The sequence below is a fragment of the Fukomys damarensis genome, unplaced genomic scaffold (assembly GCF_012274545.1).
Source record: "Fukomys damarensis isolate Sample0158 unplaced genomic scaffold, DMR_v1.0_HiC HiC_scaffold_1, whole genome shotgun sequence".
Classification (NCBI taxonomy): domain Eukaryota; kingdom Metazoa; phylum Chordata; class Mammalia; order Rodentia; family Bathyergidae; genus Fukomys; species Fukomys damarensis.
In genome coordinates, this window is record NW_022900913.1 from 26,847,653 (window position 1) to 26,860,137 (window position 12,485).

General features: G+C 37.3%; 2 protein-coding genes across 3 annotated transcripts in view; one reads left to right on the forward strand and one right to left on the reverse strand.

Moving 5' to 3' along the window:
• Rad1 (RAD1 checkpoint DNA exonuclease) overlaps positions 1-2,092 on the reverse strand; it is a 5,224-nt gene extending 3,132 nt beyond the window's left edge. Inside the window, exons 1-3 of the mRNA XM_010605438.2 lie at positions 2,009-2,092; positions 1,348-1,596; positions 583-691 (exon numbers count right to left, since the gene is read on the reverse strand). Coding sequence (XP_010603740.1) covers positions 583-691; positions 1,348-1,545 — 307 coding nt within the window. The 5' untranslated portion in view covers positions 1,546-1,596; positions 2,009-2,092. The remainder of the gene's footprint in view (positions 1-582; positions 692-1,347; positions 1,597-2,008) is intronic.
• A 190-nt stretch (positions 2,093-2,282) lies between these two features.
• Brix1 (biogenesis of ribosomes BRX1) lies at positions 2,283-11,972 on the forward strand. Of its 2 annotated transcripts, XM_010605436.2 has the most exons (10): positions 2,283-2,520; positions 5,257-5,368; positions 6,812-6,855; positions 8,994-9,064; positions 9,243-9,292; positions 9,388-9,461; positions 9,604-9,654; positions 9,799-9,900; positions 11,171-11,299; positions 11,522-11,972. In XM_010605436.2, exons 1-10 carry the CDS (start codon positions 2,362-2,364, stop codon positions 11,789-11,791), a joined length of 1,062 nt encoding a protein of 353 aa, XP_010603738.1. In that variant the 5' UTR covers positions 2,283-2,361; the 3' UTR covers positions 11,792-11,972. The 2 variants fall into 2 exon arrangements, with proteins under 2 accessions (XP_010603738.1, XP_010603739.1); XM_010605437.2 differs by lacking the exon at positions 9,604-9,654.
• The last annotated feature ends 513 nt before the right edge of the window (positions 11,973-12,485 follow it).

Below are 12,485 nucleotides of genomic sequence, written 5' to 3' on the forward strand. Positions count from 1 at the left end.
ATATATATATACACACACATACAGAAATATTTGAGGAACTAGACATAATAAACAGGGTTAAAAAAATTTGGAACACCATAAACCAGGAGTCAGTAGATTTCATTTCTACTTTTCTCTGCCACTAAGTAAATGTCTAATTCTGAACAAGGCAAAGATGAAATTGAAAATACTTATGATCAAACTCTTTTTCTTTGCTCAAATTTAAAATCTCCTAAATCTTATAAGTTAAATGTACTTTCACAATTATGAAAAGAACTATAAACATGCATTTAATTGATTGCAAAGTTATAATCCATAACTGTGACCACTGAAAAATGAATTAGAATTTTCCAAAGAAATGTTTATATTCTAAAACCTTCCTGTTTGTATTCTAAATAATGTTCTCTGTTTTTCCTGTATATTTGACCATTGTGTATGCTTTTGTCTTTTTTATAATTACCAACACATAATTGTATAAATTAAGGGGCTTCTCTGTGACATTTCCATAGATGTATATATCTTGCTCTGATCATGTCCACTCTTTCTTCTACCCTCTATTGCTCCTCCTTCTTTTATGTCTTTACAGATAATAAAATGGTTCACCTGACATAGGGTTTGATCCAAAAATAGATAAACAGTCTAAAAGGACAGTTAAATTAATTCGAAATATAACAGACTCTTCCCGAACCAGAAACTCTTGAAATACTTCAGCCTATGAAAAAAAGTAAAAATGAAAACGATGTTATTAAAGAATGAAAACAAAGGATTCTATATTTCACTTTGTATGTTTTAAAAATAACAACACTCAGCTAACTCCTTGAGAAACCTTTCTCACTACCAAGGGAAACATCCTAGTTGTTGTTTTTTTTTTCAACTATTACCCATTAGAACAGTTCTACTCAACAGTTTAATAGTGTAACAGTGATCTAGGCCCCCATTAAAAATTTTGTGAAGGGTCCTATATCTCCATTTCTGGTCCTAAACTTTTCCCTAATGTGATGCTCCCTTGTCTATTTTATGTGCTCTTCCATTGACTAGGGTCACTTACTTTTGACAAATGATTTACATTGTGCCTCAGGTTCTAACATGTAAAAATGGGACTGACACAGCCTACTTGTTAGTATTGTGAGAAAGAAAAAAGCTGAGCACTCAGAAGTTCCTATCCTATAGTTTAGTTTAATAAGCTTTAGTCATTATTAACCATTATCTTTATGAGGCAAAATGGGAAAAGAATCTGTCATCCGGGGAGAAAAATCTCAAATAATGACATTTTGTACTCTTAAATTTTGTCTCATAAGACCTTCCAGAATTCATGCAACTGTGTAAAGAATATCGTGTCGCAGGCTAACAGGTGCCTTTTTTGCATACCTGAATAAAAGCATTGGCTTGCACACACTTTGCATTTTCCACAGTAACCTTGATTCCATTTTTAGTAGCGAAACACGTAGCATGTTCTTGGAAATGAATAGCTTTCAAAATAGTGGAGAAATTCCTAACGTTGTCAAGGCTGGCCACTAAGCAGTACTGATCATTCTCATCTTGGATGTGCTGGGTCAGGAGGGGCATGGTCTACTGTGCTTTCGTTCCGGAGGGCGGTTCCTGAAGATCAGGAAATACCTGAGAGATGTGACAATAAATCAATTAGTGCTAGCAATGCCCGGAGTTCATAACCAGCTCGACAGGAAGTGAAAGGGGCCAGAAAGTTTAATCTGGCTGGCCAGATCCAGCTAAGCCTCTGCCCTTCGGGACAATTATCTCTTCAAGTACAGATTTCTCGGTCTTCGGTGTGCGGGCAGGGATACATGGAAAGTTGCAAACTATAAAATCACGGTAGTATTTTACTTCGGGAAGGTTTCGCGATGCCAAACAGCCCACATTCGCCCACAGTTTGTGTGCACCCCCCAGGTTATTATCCTCGCCTCGCCAACCAACAGAACGTGCTGGGGCGCCGGCCTGAAGTTCTCAGAAGGTACCCAAGAGTCCCAGCCACCCTCTTCACCAGCCCATCCATGACGCAACGGCAGCTTACTCAACAAGGGAAGCCCCTGGGGCGGAAACGCTACTTTTGTGGTAGGGTACGGATACCAGGGAACCCTTCCCAGGTAGGTCCTTGGACAGATGGCCTGCAGCTCCCGGGAAACCACAAGGAAAGTGAAGCGGATCCGCCACTCTTTTCGGAATACCCGCCGCCTCGGCCACCAGCAACCACAAAGTTGAAGGAAGCCTAGAGAGCCGAACATGCAGGACCCCAAAGCCGGAAGAAGGCACCATAGAGCTGAAGCGGGACAGCGGAGCCGAGCGAGGATACCATAGAGAACGGGGGGGGAGAGGAGCGAGTGGCAGAACCGGAAGTTCGGTCAAGAGGGATGGTGGTGAGGCAAGATGGCGGCAATCAAGAGGAAGCGGCGTGGAGACCTGTCGGGTCAGGCGAAGAAACCAAAAAGAAACAAAAAAGATGCCGGGCTCCCAGCTAAGTCATCGGTTGTACCAGAAGAGATGGAGGAAGCGGAGAAGGACCGTATCCCAGGCCCCGTTTGCAAGGTAGAAGGGGTTATTGCCCGCAGCGGAGATTTCATTTGCCTTCCTCAGGACTGCCTACTTAACTAGTACTTTGCTAATTTCGAAGTTGCCAGGGTGTTATCAGAGCGCGGTCTCGCAGACCTCTCGCCTGGAGTGGACGTAATGTTTAAGTCATCCTCGCGCACGTGGCCGCTCTCTTCCGGGCGGCGGCCTACAGACCCTAACCCTCTTACAGGGACCTTCCGGGCAGTTTTCGGAAGCTTTCCCTTACTTGGATTTTTTTCTGGAAGAAATGATTTTCCTTAGTTATTACTCTCTGTTGGCTATGTCTTCCAGTCGTGAGTAGTCCCATGCCCCGCCCCCGGCGGTCATTCATCCTGAAGTTTGTTGTCCAGGCCTTTAAAGAATTACTGTCTTAAGGATTGTGACTTTAATTTATTTGATCAGGTCTATGAATACTATAGGATAATGAAAACTATACTAGATAAGTGTTCAACAATTTTTAAATGTGCTACGCGCTGTACCGAGATAGACTTCTCTGGCCTTAGAATTGCAAAGATGACTAGAGTGTGATTACTTTTTCCGAAATGTTGGTGTTTAGAAGGAGACTAAAATTCCTTGAAATGGATAGATTTTATTAAAAAGAAACGAGAACAAGTTCTCGTTGAGGTTAACGTTCATCCAATGAAAGCATTTTAAACAAGGTGAAAACTGTGGAGACAAGGATTGCTTTTGATTTATTAATTTCTGTAACCTCTCTCTCAGCATAATATTCTAGCCCTTGGTAGATAATAAGTAAATAACCCTGGGTAGTGTGATGAGAAGCTTGAGAAGAGAGTGACTCAGAACTGAAAGATGAATATAAATTGTAGCCCTGCTACAATAAGATCCTTTGCTTTCTGCAAATTGAGGGATGAAAGTACTTTTTGTGAAAAGCTGGACTGCTAGTAGAGTTTCATAAACTTCTCTTTTAAGGATCAGGAAAGAGTCAGTAAGTTTAGTGATGTTCTGGTAATCACAGGACTCTGGGAGGCCAAGGATGTCCAGACTGGGCAATTTAGCAAAAGTCTGTCTCAAAACAAAAAACAAAACAAAACAAAAAACAAGCTGAGGAATTCAGCTTAGTGCCAAGGCATTAGGTTCTTTCTTAAGTGTGGGGTGGGGGTGGAAACAAGTGGAATGAATGAGATCTATAATCCGAGTGACACTATAATTCTTTCTGTAGAATGCAGGAGATACAAATTACTTTTGTCCAACTCACCAAAAAAGAACTAAGATATATCATATACAGATACGAATTCCCTGTCATGCATGTTATCATTATGTGTATCCAAAATGTACCAATAAAATTTTTAAGATCGCAAAAAAAAAGCCATAGGATATTGAAGCCACTTTTTTTTAGAGGTAGAAACTGCTTTTGTGCTAAGAGAAAAGCTGAGGAATCACGGGGGACCCAACCTTTGAGTTAGATCTTGAAGGGTAAAAATGAGAGGGATGGGCCAGGTATATTGGCATAATTCTGTAATCCCAGTACCCTGTAATTTAAACCCTGGGGAGCTCAGGTGGGAGGACTGCTGTGAGTTCGAGGCCCCCCTGAACTACATAGCAAGAGCCTGTCTGGGGAAAAAAATAAATGAGAGGGAGTAGTACAAAACTGGTCAAAAGATTAAAGTGTGGAAATGCTAAAATCTAAAAAACAGCCGGATTGGCTTAAGGGTAGGGTTAATATTGGGCAACAGTGATGTAAGAAGTTAAAATGTATTTTAAAATCCATTGTTGCAGCTATGTCATGTTAACTTTCTTTAGAAAACCCTGTAAGGTAAGATTGTGATCAGAACAGTGCTTATTAAAAAACAGCAACTGGTGTTAGCTGGCCATATCATCTATTGGAGTAGCTCATGTTTGGGAAAGCTAGTTAGTGGTTTAGGAAATTGCCGTGGATTATGAGGTAAGGATCTAAGAAAGAATAGTGGGAGTAAGAAAGAATTGTTGCAAAGAGAAATTGATGGCGTTAAGTGTTTATGATATTAAAAAATAAGGGAAAATGGACTAATCAAAGTGTGGAAGATTGAAATGATGGTGACAGCATAGGCAAATGGCAAGGAAATTTATCAGATTTCAGGGGAGGCATGGCAAAGCTTTTAGCACTTCTCAGTGATAACAGCCTGCTGTGGCATGTGTGTTATAGGTTTGGCCCCACTGGTATTGGATAATGATTCGAGTTTGAGGCTTTAGCCACATACTTGGATTATTAGTGCTAGATAGTTTCTTATCTTCCGCTATAATTGGCAGTTGAAGCCATGAGAAATAGTATGAGTTCACTGTTTTGGAGTGAACAGAAAAAAAAATTTTTTTTTAAGAGGGCCAATAAAGAACTTTTAGATAAGGAAGAAAAATGGGATTGAAGATGAAAAGCAGAAAAGGAAGGAAACCAAGGAGGGCATTTCTGGATGACAGGTGTGGTTAGTGAATGTTGGTAAGAGATTGAGCTTTTTAGGGCCAGGATTGTAATTTGTTATCCTGGAGGTTTTGTTTTTGTTTTTGTTTTTTGTTTTCCACACTGGGTCTCAGTATACTGCCCTCTTGTTGGACCTCCTGAGTGCAAATGATCCACCTGCCTAAGCCTTAGTAGCTGGAGCTGTAGCCATGCACCACAGTGCCTAGCTCTGGAAGCTTTATAAACTGCCTTTAAAAAAATATTCTCATATAGGTTCAGTATGAGGTTTAAAAATCTTCTAATGTTTTCTTTTTCTTTAGGGCAAATGGAAAAATAAGGAACGGATTCTCATCTTCTCTTCCAGAGGAATAAATTTCAGAACAAGACATTTAATGCAAGACTTGAGAACGTTGATGCCTCATTCTAAAGCAGGTACATTTGTATCATGTACTTGAAATATTTACAGACTTGCCTCTTTATATATTTACTATTCACTTACAGTTTTTCTAGGGAAAGAACCACAGCACCTCAGTAGTTGATCCTTTCAAGTACCACAATTTTTAAATTAACATTTCATAAGAAGTTCTTTACAGAATTAGGCATTTTTTATTTTTTTAAACAGATAACCTAATATTGAAATATCTAGTGGCTTCATCGTAATGCTTTTAGAGTCAAGAGATGAATCAAATGGTTTGTTCTTCTAAGTGATTCAGGACTGTCATGTATAGCTCTTTGAGCTTTTTAAAGGTCTATATTTATTTAAAAAATTAGTAGTGGGTATGGGATAGGATTTGAAGGACCTCCTTTGGGCTCAACCTATTTCTGAGTGCCATGTTATTGTTAGCAGTGGGATAGCTTCGGTCTGGTCTTAATTGTAGAACCATGGCAGTGCCACCATGTGGCTATTTTGTGCCCTTGTTGGGAGATGTTTTTTATTTTAATTCTGTAATAGCTTGCTGCTTTATACTCGTCTGTTTTAATGTCTTCAGTCCTAAAACTAGTAAGAGAAGTTTTCATTTAGATATTTTCCATGATAATCTAAAACCAATTTTTAAAATAAGGGTTTTTTTGTTTTTTGTTTTTTTTGACAACTGATTCAAAATTAAAAGATGTTTTCATTGGTTGAGATTTTAGTTTGTGGGAATTTTTTCTTTTTCTTTTTCTTTTTTGGTACTGGGGATTGAACTCGGGTCCTTGTGCTTGCAAGGCAGGCCACCGAACCACTGAGCTAAATCCCGGGCCCGGAATTTTTTTCTTAAACTGGGCTTATTGAACATAATCTTCAGTTTATGAGAATTTGCCTACTTTTGAAAAATTCATACAACAAAGTCCTCTGTATCCATGGGTTCTGTATCTGCAGATTCAACCAATTACAGATTGAAAATATTCAGGAAAACAATGTACAGTATATGTACAGACTTTATTATCCCCCCTAAGAATACAGTACAGCAGCAATTTACACAATATTTACATTGTATAAGGTATTATAGGTAAGATATAAAGAGATAATTTAAAGCATGCATGAGCATGTGCATAGATTATATGCAAGTACTATAGTATTTTACTTAAGGGACTTGAGTGTCCAAGGTTTTATCTGTAGAGGCTCCTGTAACCATTCTCAGGTTCTTAGGGATGACTGCCTTAATTCTTAAGAAATGCTGCTTAAACCATAATTTGTAATTCTTGATGACTTTTAAATTACCTATGTTCTTTACATTTAAAAAGAATCTAGAGGTGTTGAAAATTAATTATAAAGTCTTCATATTTTTTAATCTCCTTTAAATTGATTAGCCTACATACATTTTCTAGAGAGCATATATGACGATTGAAGTAGCTTTGAAATACTTTGCTAACTTGTTTTTTCTTCTTTTTTAGATACTAAAATGGATCGTAAAGATAAATTATTTGTGATTAATGAGGTAATTTAAACAAATTGCAATAAAATATTGTAGTAATGCTAAAGATGGGTCATTAAACAATCCCTTGGTGACTTAAAAATTGTGAAAGATACTCAAATTTATGAATATTTTAAAAACCTGTCTTGTGATTTTTTTTTTGTAGTACTTACTATCAGTCTCTCACAATTTAGTGCTTCAGTGTACAGTGCATAACTTTTAAATCATTTCTTTGTGTCTTTCTCAAGCATGTTGAAATTTCCTAAGGTCGGAGATACCTTTTTTTCCCCTTTCATAATATCTGGCATTGTTCAAAGTTCATAGTAGATACTCATAAGAATAGTTAAAGTTATGTAAAATAGAGTTTTTTGTTTGTTTTTTGAGACGGGGCTGGCCTTGAACTTACTGTGTAGTCTAGGCTGGTCTCTAAACTCAAACAGCAATCCTCCTGCCTCAGCCTCCCAAGATCTAGGATTAACTGGTGTTAATACCCGACTAGAATTTTTTATAAAATTAAAAAGTTACCAAAAACGTTATAAAAACCATTTTGCCAATATTAAAAGTGATGTCTGTGAAGCCGGGCATGGTGGAATACACCTGTAATCCTAGCACTCTGGGGGTCTGAGCCAGGAGGATTACAAGTTTGAGACCAAATAGACAACTTAATGAGATCCTGTCACAAAATCAAAAGGAGCTTAGGATGTTGCTCAGCATGAAGGAAGGAACTGGATTTAATCCTAATGACACACATACATAAAGTAGCCAGATACATAAAAGATGTTGTGTATATAAAATTTGCTTTTAAGGTATTACAGACTAGGCCGGGCATGGTGGCGCACACCTATAATCCCAGCAGTCTGGGAGGCTGAGGCAGGAGGATCACTGTGAGTTCGAGACCATCCTGGGCTACATAGTGAGACCCTGTCTCACAAAAAAAAAAAAGGTATTACGAACTAGTACTCTAATAGGTTAAATTTTCAAAATACTGTTGAAGAGACCAAAACATTTAAAGTACCCCCCCACAGCACTCATAGTGGATCCTCCTGCCTCAGCCTCCTCAGTGCTGGGATTACAGGTGTGGGCCACCACGCCTGGCTAAAGTACATTTTTCAAAGCAATTGTTTTAAGATACTTTTCATGAAAAGCTTTTATGTTACTAAGTATCTGCTATAATAGGGATTGTTCTACATGCTGAGGAAACAACATGCTATTGTTGTGGAGCTTGCATTCTAACAAAAGAGATGATCCTTAGACAACACTTACAACCTGAGTCAAAAGTAGAAGAAATGACAAGTGTTTTCTGCAGCTGAGCAGGACTGGAAAGACTTTTCTAAAGGGGTACTGGTTAGCATAATAAACAGGTGCGATGGAAAAGCATTCTAGGTAGAGAGACTGGCAAGTACCAAGGCCCTGAACTAGCATGAACTTTGCATTGTTGCTTATTCTCAGACAAAAAAGAAAAGTGTCGACCTAAGATTTTTATTTTAGGTTTTTAGGCTGAGTCTCAAGCTGTTTATAGAGTTTATGAATACTGTATTAGACAGTTTATGAATATTAATACAAGAGTTAATCTTGTATTGTTTGTGTAGGTTTAAGTTTTTTTAAAACCTTCAAAATGTTGAAGTTTAATTCAACTTGAAGTAGTTTTGTATGCTTTGCTTTTCACCAGTTTTTTTGGTGATTTTATTACATCGCATCATCAGAAATATTATAAATGAAGGAGAAATTTTTAAATTTTGTGTCATCCAATTAAAGAAAAATTGAAGAACAAAAGAAAGGATGTCTGATTTAAAAGGACCATTTTCCCAAAATGATAAATTTAATTGTGGTATGCCCTGTTCCTGGAGCATTTTTAGTCTTTTTATTTTTTTGTGGGACTAAGGTCAGAAGAGGTCTCCTTAATAAAAAGAAGATCAATTACTTTAAAATGCTAGGCTAAAATGAGCAGGTAGGTACTTCCACCAAAGAGGTGTGCAGAGCATCCAGGTTACCTTGGATAGATTATGTGAGAGAAATTTTCAGTGTTTCTTTATGTGAATGAATAAATATATCTGAATGTAGAATTTTGTGGCCTATTAACCTGCATAAATATTTTTACAGAAAGCTCTTATGAATTGAATTTAGTTCTATTTGTGTTATCTACTTCATTTTTCTATACTTAGGTCTGTGAAATGAAAAACTGCAATAAATGTGTCTATTTTGAAGCTAAGAAAAAACAAGATCTTTATATGTGGTAAGAATGAATTATAAAAGAAGGGAAAAGAAAGCAAACCTATTTGATTTCACAAGATCCAAAGCCTTTAAAAAATATCTGGGTATTTTAAGCATATTGTGCCTTTTATGGTGGAGAGGTGGTAAGCATTTACTGTATTCTAGATTCTTAATGACAAAGCTTCTTTCATATGTTTCAGGCTTTCGAATTCACCTCATGGGCCCTCTGCCAAATTCCTTGTTCAAAATAGTAAGTTGGCTCAATTTTAAATTTTTCTGATTAAATCTTACAGGATAGTTGTACCAAAGTTATAACTATTTTTATTTTTGTTACAATTTTTCTAGTTCATACCCTGGCAGAACTAAAGATGACTGGAAACTGTTTGAAAGGTTCGCGACCTGTTTTGTCTTTTGACCCTGTAAGTTTCTTGTTCTGTGTATGAGGTCTAAATCTGCATGGTTGTTTTTTAGTGGATATAATTGTATATGTAATTCAAAACAATTGCTATAAAACCAATTTTAATCAAGTCACTACTATTGTTGAATAATTTTTTTTTATAGGCTTTTGATGAATTCCCACATTATGCTTTGTTAAAAGAACTCTTAATTCAGGTAAATATCTTTTCTAGAAAATATTTTTAGTAATATATTATAAATGAATGCCTTTCTTTGAACTTATTAATTTAGCTATCAGAAACAAATGATAGGTCTTGGAATAAACAAGTAATATTAAGTACCTTCTGTTTGTTGTTACAGATTTTTAGTACACCACGATATCATCCCAAAAGCCAGCCATTTGTGGACCATGTATTTACTTTCACCATTTTGGATAATAGGATATGGTTTCGGAACTTTCAGGTTAGCTTTTCTTTAATTTGTATTATACTCTTAAATAAAAAGTATTTTTGTTTAAAATAGCCTCCTTTTCCTTTCAGAGATATGCTGTAAATAGCTGTTTACTATTTTATTCTTTAAATAATCTCTACCTACTTTATGGCTGTCAGTCAATAGAGTATAAGCTTCCTCACAGTCTGCTGTATCTTTCATTTTCTAAAAAACAGTCTGAAGTATAGGGTAATTATGTTCCAAATGTATGCTGAGTCCTATAAAGATTATAGTAAAATATGTCTCAGACAGAAGATTTGATTCTATTGGAGCTTGGGAGGGGAAGTTGGTTAAGATTTAGAAACATGTAGACTTCTGGGTCCAGGGATTTAGCTCAGGGAGACCCATTAGATGAGTCATATGGCTCATTCAGAAGTGGTGGTTCTAGAAATCTTTTTTCAGAGGGGAGGGTACTGGGAATTCCACTCAGGACCTTGGGCTTGCCAGGTAGGTGTAGCACTGCTGAGCTACATCCCCTGCCCAGGTTCTAGAAATCTTGAAGCAGGAATCTGGCAGAGTAAGTTTGCAGAAAAATAGAGAAATGGAAAAGAACAACGGGAACAAAATTTTAGAAATGACATGAACTGGGCTCTTACCTGCATGTTTTATACTAGGTACCTTGTAGTATGAATTAAGTGTATATATAGATCCACCCCTGCTTCCCCCCCACCTCCCCAATACTTGGCATAATTAAACCTGGGCCCTTTACAGTGAGCTGCTGATTTCCCTGGCCCTGTTCATTTATTTTTATTTTGAGATAGTGTCTGAGTCACCCCCTTAACCCAGGCTGGGCTTGAATCCTGCCTCAACCTGTCAAGAGTGGTGGGATTATAGGCATTTGCCATCATGCCAGGCTTATATGTTCTATTGAAGGCCAACATACCTTATCTAACAGATAGTATTTGTTAGAAGCAGACTATGAACCAAATTTAGATTAAGTCTTTTAAAAATACACTGAAAGATGGGCTGGGGTTTTAGCACAGTGGTTCTGCCACCTGCATCACAAGCACAAGGACCCCAGTTCTATCCCCAGTACCAAAAAAAAAAAAACCACTGCAAGAACATTTTTTCATGACAACTCTAATAAATTTCAGAAAATATTGATACTTTGGCACTTGTCAACTTTGCCCCTTGTCTACCTTTGATCAGTTCTTTTGGCACATTCATATGAGGTTATAACCAGATTTACCTTCTAGGAATAATATATCCAAACCAGAATGAATGTTTTCTTTTTTTATTAAAGATCATAGATGAAGACGCTCAACTTGTAGAAATAGGACCTCGTTTTGTCTTAAATCTGATAAAGATTTTTCAGGGAAGTTTTGGAGGACCGACTTTATATGAAAATCCTCACTACCAGTCACCAAACATGGTAAGCTCTTTTTGTTAGTGTTCTTTGAGGTACTGGGACGCTTTGGCTAGAATAATTTTGTAATCACTATCTACTTAGCTGTGAAACCGAATTGGTTTTTGCTGCATACAAATCACAAATCACTGCCTTGTTTCTTGACACAGGGTGGAGGGAAATAGAGTTCATAAGTGAATGTCTCTGCTTTATGTAAAGTGTTTATCCAAGCGTTTGATCTTTTTCCAGCATCGGCGTATTGTAAGATCCATCACAGCTGCAAAATACAAAGAGAAACAGCAAGTAAAAGATGTGCAAAAACTGAGAAAGAAAGAGCCAAAAACTGTTCTTCCACATGATCCCACTGAAGATGTTTTTGTTACACCAGCTGAGGAAAAACCAGTAGAAATACAATGGGTAAAACCAGAGCCAAAAGTTGATTTAAAAGCAAGGAAGAAAAGAATTTACAAAAGGCAAAGAAAATTGAAACAGAAGATGAACAGTGGAAATGCAAAATGAACCAATGGATAACTAAGTTTTCCAATTATTGTATATTTATTTTGTATTCAATGTGTAGATACATCTATTATCCTGGACTACCTTATGTCTAATTAGTGTGCCATTTGAAAGAATACCTGAACCGGGATTTAGATCAGTGGTGCCAGTGCCTGTCTCGGAAAGGCAGGATCCCAAATTTGACCCCCAGTACCAAGAAAAAGAAAAGAAGAAATATCTTCGAATCAGTAGTGTTTATCTTTTTCTAAATAAAGCACTGTATCACCAGAATCCAACAGTTAATTTCTGTGCTTTTCAGTTTGTTGTTACTAGAAATATTTTTCTTTTCCTTTTTAAAAAAAATTTTGTTACTGAAAATATATCACAATTAAGGCTTGCTTTCTTGTTTATAATTTTCATTGACTCCTTGGTATAAGAAATTAGTCTGCACATCCTATAGGCATAACTGCATACCCATGTTTAGGTAGCACAATTCACAGTAACCAAGACATGGAACCAGCTTATAGAGATGACCCTGGTCTCAGGTCCCTGTTCTGGATGCCAGCAGCTGTACCAAGTGACAGGTACTATGGGTGAGCCCAGGTTCCTGGCTACACACAGATGCTACCGGTAGCCAACGTACCCAGCCAGCCTTGCTCCAGAATTTAGACCTACTTTCTTCTCCCTGATGGGTGGTGGCAAATAAGATGAATGACAG